General features: G+C 33.4%; 1 protein-coding gene across 1 annotated transcript; it reads right to left on the reverse strand.

Annotated features, from left to right (window-relative positions):
* Positions 1–4336: 4336 nt before the first annotated feature.
* On the reverse strand, positions 4337–5409 carry LOC139500322 (UDP-galactopyranose mutase-like). The gene is made up of 2 exons (XM_071289063.1): positions 4973–5409; positions 4337–4937 (listed from the first exon to the last, which is right to left on the reverse strand). The coding sequence occupies exons 1-2, from the start codon at positions 5407–5409 to the stop codon at positions 4337–4339; spliced, it is 1038 nt and encodes a 345-aa protein (XP_071145164.1).
* Between the last annotated feature and the right edge of the window lie 3385 nt (positions 5410–8794).

Consider the following 8794-nt stretch of genomic DNA (forward strand, 5'->3'; position numbering starts at 1 on the left):
CTTAAAACATTTGAAACCGGACAATGACCTTGTAAGTTAAAAACATGCAGGTTTCAAGTTCAAACAATAATTTTTTGGAATACTTTGAAATATATTCATTTAAACCTAAATACTTTTACGCCGTTACTCAAATTTAAGGATAAATCATTATAGCGTTAGCTATATTGGTTGAGCCTGCGCTTGAAGGTCATTCTGTCCATCACAATTGATGTGTGGTAACCTTCTCTTAAAGTTTTTTTTTATACTTCCAAGCGACTGGACATGTTATTTTTCAACAAATTCCTTACTTCTTGTTACTTCTTTAACATTCTCTAATGCTTTAATCGCTTTATCAAGCATAAAGTAACACGTTTCTAATGCTTAAAGAAGTCACCTTTTGAACAATATTAAAAGGCTAGGAATCTATAATTCTGAATTTACATTAAAACTTCTTTGAAATAAACTAAACAATAACGAATGATGTTAATGTCAAATTTAGAGGGAGCGTGAATTTTATGTTCTACCATGGATTGTTACAATTACTCTTATACACATTTCTGTTTTATACAAGCTTATTTACACATTATATGAGAGTCTTTGTTATACATGCACATGTCATTTTTTACATTTTCGCATATTAGAGTTTTCTTACAAATTGACGAAAGGTACGTACGCTTGACGAATCATACGTAAGACTCGTTTAAGGGATCCTTTATTTTGGCATATTTAAATTATAGTCCAGGAACTTCGGACCATTAACCTACTTGCAACGACACTTACAATGATTTTTTCTTGAGATAGAAAAAACATAAACTTCCTTGATTTAATATTTGCAACGCCCAGAATAATAAAATGAAGAAAAAAAGATGACCGTCATACTATGCCATATGCTGGAGCTCGTTTAATAACTTGTGAATCATCGCCTCTCTGAGTAATATTCATTGGGCCCCTTAGTGTGTCTATATGATACACGTACGTGAGTCAGGCTCTCCTATGGAATCGTTATTTTAGCGTATAATTGCGTTTTGCCTACAGTCCAGAACATTCATAAAATATAAGTCACTGGACGTTCGCGTCTATCTTCCAAGCATGTGTACTGTTAGATCGTCTTTATAAAATCCACAATATATATGATGCAAAATTGTAGATTTATTTTCTTCATATACCTTTAGGAGTTTAAATGTGTATGTAATTGAACAAAACGATCTACATGTATATAATTAGCTGATCTATGATTAAAGCCCAAGGGCAGATTTAGGAATGATTCGCACAAGAGAACATTTACTCAACCGACACATTCCTAGCCTCCAATTCTCGATCTTTTCCTCAATCTATTAAATACAATTAAGTCAGAAAGATAGAGAGAGAGAGACGATTTACTTTTCTAAAACACCCAAGTTTTTTGTTTTTGCTTTGAGTGTAAGGGAACCATCAATTTACTTCAAGAGGGTTATGCTTTTTTCCTTTAAAAATATTCTGGTTCCCAATTTGACCGAAAAAAATGTTGTGGTCAAGCAGATTACAAACAAAATCTGAATCCAGATTTTCCCTTCACCTTATAGTGTTTAAATTTTGATAAAAATAATTGATTAATAGCGTCGAAAAACTAAGAAAAAAAACACATAACCCCCTCCCCTTTTGAAGTTACATGGTTGCTACCATAACTTGTTTGTTTTTATTCTTTTTTCCCCCATTTTATACTTGTTTAATAGTGTAAACTTTATAACGTTAATATTAAACTGAATTTACAATTTAAGTTATGGTTTCAATGTATCCCCTGCGATTACAAGAGGTAAATTACCTTTATAACATTAATAGAAAACTAGATGTGTCAAAGCGACACGAATGGCCCCGTCCCAAAAAGTTGAAAAATCTGCAATTTCAATATAAACATATGTGGACACAAACATGATGGTAGTCTCACATATAAAAAATCAGGTCAAAATCTGAAGGCGTATAGAAATAAAAACCCGTATAACTGTGATTTTCAATAATTTATCAAAGTCCAAAGCCCGTAATTTCAGCAAATATTAGCGGAGCGGAACGAAACTTAAAATTGACATGTAACGCATTATGGTTAACTCACATACCAAAAATCAGCCCAATATCTGAAGGCATTTAGAAAAAAAACCGTATACCTGTGATTTTCATCAATTTCTCAAAGTCCAAAGCCCGTAATTTCGGCAAAAAATAGTAGAGCGGAACGAAACCTAAACTTGATCTGTAACTCATCATGGTTAACTCACATATAAAAAATCAGCCCAATATCTGAAGGCGTTTAGAAAAAAGTCCGAATAACTGTGATTTTCAACAATTTCTAAAAGTCCAAAGCCAGTAATTTTGTCAAAAACAAGTGGAGCTGAACGAAACTTAAACTTGATCTGTAACTCATCATGGTTAACTTACATACCAAAAATCAGCCCAATATCTGAAGGCGTTTAGAAAAAAAACTGCGTATAATGGTTTGTTGAGGAATGACGGAATGACAGAATAACGGAATTACGGAATTTCGGAATTTCGGACAAGGGTAAAACTATATGGCACAGACAACTTCGTTGCGGGGATATAAAAACTTGATCACAAAATCTGTTTTTCTAGATTTATTTCACATTACTTTTTCAAAATCTGTTTTTCTAGATTGATTTTACATGACTTTTTCAAAACTTTGCAGCATCGTTGTTTTGCAAATCTCGATATTCCAAGTTGACAATTTGCTGATAGTGTACCAAAAAAAATAAAATGAATTATAATTATTTGCCTTTAAATCTAGACTAACGTACATCAACTATGCCATTAAAATTTGTGCTTAAACAATTCTCGCGGAAATGTGTGTACTGATGGTTCACGTAAGTAACGTGTCGGACGTAAGTATATTTGACACTATTTTTCTTTATTTTCTAATATAAAAAGCGTGTATTATTTGCGATATGCTTATTTTTGAAAGATAAATTTGATTTAGAAAAGAATGATGTTTTACCGAATAAAACAGAGACTCTAACTTGTTATTTCGGAAATGTAATACGTGTTCCCTTTATTCGTTCGTACCTTTCGTCAATTTATAAGAAAGCTCTATTGATTCTAATAAAAGAGGCGAAAGATACCAGAGGGACTTTCAAACTCGGGTGATCTATGGTGCTCTGGAAGGGTAAGCAATCACTACAAACTCGGTAAATAGTCGAATACGGTAAGTCACATTCGTGAAAAGGGAACGGGATTGTTATAACGACATCAGATACACTCGATATCATATATTGAACGGCTATTCCATAACAGTCAACCAACTCAAAGTTACGAGGGGTTGTCTCAACTTCATCATTTGGAACTCTTGGTTTAATAGCTCCGTTGTGAGCAGTAACCCTCTATCATGAAAATCATTATAGGAAACACAACCTCAGGAATATCGAAGACAGGTTAGACATAACAACTGATTAGTTACACTGCTTTGTTATGTTTATTAGAGATCTTTTTATATATATTTATTCTACTTGATCATATGAAATACAATTCATGACACTGTGAATACACCAATGGTAATGATAAACTAAAAGTGTTTATAAAAGAAATTAGAATATCAAAACCAAATCATCGAAGATGTATTGTGCAAGATTCATAAACGTGTCATTCACAACTTTCACATATGATATGCATATCGTTTTCTTTAAAATCGAACGATACTTCAAACATTCGAGGCAGTTAATAAAATCGAATTTTATCATAAATGCCAAACACACTATTTGTGAATGTTTTAATGGGTATTGAACTACAAAAGACACCATTATAACAATTTTGCGGTCTTGAATTAACCCGCATCAGACAATTACACTAGCTCCTTCTTCTCTAAGCTGTCTGTTTCAGGAAAAATCTTATTGCACACAAATGTGTAGTATATAAATGTAACTCGATGCCGCTTAACTGGTTTTCCATTCAATCTGAAAATTGACATTCTAAACATTAGTGCCAATATATCATTATGGCATCCATTTCCATTTGGGGAGGGATGGGGTTGACATACCAGTATCGTTTGGATATTTGTCAATCGAGAAGACCGTATGTAGAGTCTTTCTTGTCATTGTATTTCGGTCTGGTTTCCTAATACCGCTCAAATATCCCCTTAAATGTACCAAAATAATTCATGATTACTAGTACTGTCACCATTGATACTACATATCAATAAAAATGAGGTAAATTTGCATTTGAGGAGCAATATAATAAGAAAGGTATTACACATCGTAAGCAGTATTTTAACATTCTGAAATATAATATTTCTACTTTTTATTGGCATCTGAATAATTAAAAAGCAGAGTATAATGTTGTATTGTTATATAGAAAAATTAGAGTCACAATACTCAAGTGCATTCTAAATTGATTGATCCATATTGAAATATTTATAACTGGCAAGTCGTCCAACAAAATGTATATTTCTCTCTTTCTCTGTCAATGCTTTATATTGTTCATACAGTTCCATATTTCTTTTGTTTGGAACAGGATAGTAGGGATCACCGTCGCTACATGTTGTCTCTGAGATAATCGTGGTGTGTGGCGAATCTTGATTGAGGAGATGTTTGTATTCTATTATCCTGGTAAATGCAGTTTCGGGACCCGGATGATTAACGGCAGCACATGGCTGGAAGAATTTAATATTCTTCAAACGTTGAATTTCAAAGTTTACGGATCTATACTCTAATTTGGGATAGCCAACATTTGTGAAGAAATCATCAATAGGTCCAGAATATATAATGGTACTGTTGGAGACAGCAGAAGGATTAATGTCAAAATATTCACATGACAGACGTATTGTTATATTTTCATGGTCCAGTATATTTTCGAAAATTTTTGTATAACCGTCAGTAGGAAGTGCTTGATATTTGTCACTGAAGTAACGGTCATCGAAATTATTTCTTACTGGTATTCTAGCTAACACTGATGCATCCAATTCCTCTGGGTACCTCCCCCATTGTCTAAATGTATAATGCTTAAATATTTTTTTTCATACAAGGTTTCACCAACCCTTGACGTGGCCATTTGATATCCATTATCAATATGTTCATGCTTCAATTGGTTTCGGGACAACCAGTCATCTGCTTCTTGTTTATTTGTTAAATGCTGTCCACATAACATATTAATAGTTGTTATGTTTGGTGGCAATGGTATGTATTGTCCATCAATTACCCCTAAGACTTTGTGTTCCCATCTTGTCCAGCTAGAAAAACGATTTACGTATTGCCACACTCTTTCGCTATTAGTATGAAACAAATGTGCTCCATATTTATTAATTCTTATTCCGTTTTCATCGATGTAATCATAGCAGTTTCCACCCACGTGATCTCGTTTGTCTACGATCAGAACCTTCTTATTTCTTTCTTCTGCCATAAATCTGGCCATGACTGCCCCTGAAAGACCACACCCGACAACCAAATAGTCTGTCGACATGGTATTGACGTATCAGTTTCAATTTTTTACGACACTTATGATCAGCTTACATCCACTGTAAAACAAATTTAGACTTACAATTATACATTCTTATTATTTTCTAAAAAAATTAATTCAATTTACGATGGCATACAAGTTAAAGTAGGTACTTTCTTTTAGGAAGACTCAATATTTAATCTTAATTTCAAACCCGAAACAAATTTAGAGAAAATGTTCGAAAAATGTATGTACAAACGATGATTCTGATGTATCATGGCGAAAAAAAGAACGTATTTCAATATATGTTAACCTAATTAAGGTTGCACTATCTAAATACAGCTGTTTCTCAAAAACACGCCTCTTTTGGGGAAATCTTGAATATTCATAGAAAATTAATTTTGTTTACATACTGGTTCCCAGTTATGCTATTTGTGTTCCATCTCACAAAGACATGACTTAGGAATGTTACCAGTAAATTTACATGTGCCTATGGTTTACATTGAAATCTGTGGTAACCTTTCATTCGAGGTACGAGTAGTTAAGAAAATTAGTGTTAGTTTAAACTCTGAGAAGTTCAGGGCATATAAACGTTGAAAATATGCCGCACAGCCCTATATTTGACATTTGAACAAAATTGTGGTGCATATGAACTTTTAATTCTAGGATCAGATTTTTTTTAAAACTTTATAGTAAAATAGTTACAGTTTTAGTCGTAAAAGGAGTTCCTATGGGAAAATGCATTGTCAATGTTTACAGAATTGCAAACTTAAGATACCATAAAACCCCAAAATATTATTCAAATGCAACTAGCACATTCCCTCTTAGGTTATCTTAATCTAATTGCAACTGTTATGTATTGGTTACCGTGGTTTTTGTGGGGTTCTTTTGCTCAGTCATAATGTTTTTTTATATTGTGTTTTGTACAATGTTCTTTGTCTTTATGTAGTTTGGTTTGATTTTGTTTCGACAAGGCATTGAAAGAGGGACAACGGATATTAGAGGGACAGTCAAACTTAAAGTTTGAAAATAAACTGACAACACCATGGCTAAAAATTAAAAAAAAAATAAAAACACACAAATAATAATACAGAAGACACAACATAGAAAACTAAAGACTAAGCAATACGAACCCTATCAAAAACTGGTGCTTCGGAAGGGTAAGCAGATCCTGTGGCACCTGTCGAGTTGGGTTTTATTTTAGTAAAAATCCGGTAAATAGTCTAATTCAGTAGGTCACATTCGTGAAAAGGGAAGGTATTGTAAGAAAGGTGGAAAAAACAATATGCATGTGGTCTTATACAAGAGTTTCAAGTTGTGAGTTTATTTACAATCACTGGGTCGATGCCACTGCTGGTAGAATATTTATTCCCTGAGGGAAACACTAGCCCCAGTAATCAGCACTTCTATGTTGTCATGAATTAGCAATAAGTTTTTAAATACTAAGGGTTTTCTTCCTCAGGAATAATTACCCTTAGCTGTATTTGACAAAACTTTTAGGACTTTTTGGTCCTCAGTGCCCCTTCACTTCGTACTTTATTAGGCCTTTAATATTTTGATTCGAGCGTCACTGATTATTCCTTTAATCCTGGTATCTATAATTAGTTTATTGTAACGACATTGTACTTGATCGTAATAATAAAAAAATTTCCTAAAAACAGATTACTTGATACTTTTGATACGTTTCTAATAATAGATGAGGAGCTTTTCAGAAACAACTTATCGTTTGCATTATGTACCATAATGTATTTACAATTTAATAAACGATATTTTGAAAATTTATTTCGAATGATTTTATTTAACTACGTTAACGTGTGTCATGTTTCTAAAATTTATTTCACAAACACATTGTGTAAGTGTTTCAAAAGATATATACCCAATCAAATAATGAGAATAGGCGAATACATGCAATATTTTGAGTATTTGCTGATTGAACAAAATTTATTTTATGGAGTAAGGAGGACATGACTTTTTTACTTGGGTCAAACATCGGTGTTTTTTTTTTAACTTTATCCAAGAACAACTATTAATTTTCAATAACATACTGCAAGTTCCAGGTAAGGGATCCCGTTAACATGTTCAACCCCGCCATATTCTCAATGTATGTGTCTATCCCAAGTCAGGATCCTTGAAGTCAATGGTTGTTGTTTGTTGCTGTGTTATATATTTGTTTTCGATCATATACAGTCCGCCAAAAGTTAAGCACCACCGAAATATAACTGGCAATATTTTTTTAACTATTGCAAAAAAAATATTAATGTTTGGTGTTATGAATTACCTTTAACATACACTAAAAAAATTCATTACGACCAAAAAGATTGCACTCCGATAAAGCAGTCAACCAACCTTTTATCAAAGGTCATATGTGCGTTTATAAATACACTGTTTCTCCAGGTGGTCGTGTAAGTGTTCGTACATTGGTCCGTCGACTTTATAGAGGCAAACGAAGAGCACGTCGTGGTGTATAGAGACCTGTACCTTCAAGCAGGCACTCTACCGTCAAGTTTAAATGGGATAATGAACATCTATGCTTGAACATAAGAACCTGACAAAACACTCATTGGTCAGATGGGAGTCAGTTTCCTTTACTGCCAGAAGACACCATAATACGAATTTCGCAGGGAAAAAAACGGCCTATGACCAAAAACAACATTTGCACAAGGACTGCATGCATTGCTGGTTGTGTTCCAGTACGGGGTTGCTTCTTATACCGTTATAAGCTGGGTATGCATATTCTGCAGGGTAACATAAACGGACAGACATACAGAGATTTGGTGCCTTAACATATTGTAGTCCGTCATTTTAGTAATCCCCCACTTGCGTCAACATTGTCAAGACACTTGTACCTGAATGACAACGCTATACCACGCAGGGCAAGAATTTTAACCGAGTCCAAAGAGCAACCAGCCATTTACACTAATTTTTGGCCTTCCTTGACTCCATGCATGAACCCTATCAAACATGTCTGAGATGCCATTGTCGGAAATCTCAATCGCAGAGATTCACCTTTACAAAAGTTTGTCGATTTAAAAGTGGCATTTGTTGTTTAATGCAACAGATTTCCTCAACTAAAGTTTTGAAGGCTTGTACCGAGAAAGATAGGTCGTGTTATGAAACTGTACCGGAAATGAGGTTGTTACACATACTATTGACTCAAATATTGACATTAAATTTGCCAAACATACCAAAGATTATGTGTAGAAAATTTTAATGGTATTTGGTGATTAATTGTTGTAAAAAAATAAAATCACAGTGAAACTTAAATTCCATTTCTTAATTGTGTAATTTACACTATTTCTATGAACGAAAAACCTATATGCATAGAACCTTCATAAGTGACCAAAATTATATTTGTGGTTTGTTTATGGTATACATTAGCAAAATTGCTATATGATTGTTTTCTATTTTT

Source organism: Mytilus edulis, chromosome 13 (assembly GCF_963676685.1).
Source record: "Mytilus edulis chromosome 13, xbMytEdul2.2, whole genome shotgun sequence".
In the NCBI taxonomy this organism is placed as follows: Eukaryota; Metazoa; Mollusca; class Bivalvia; order Mytilida; family Mytilidae; genus Mytilus; species Mytilus edulis.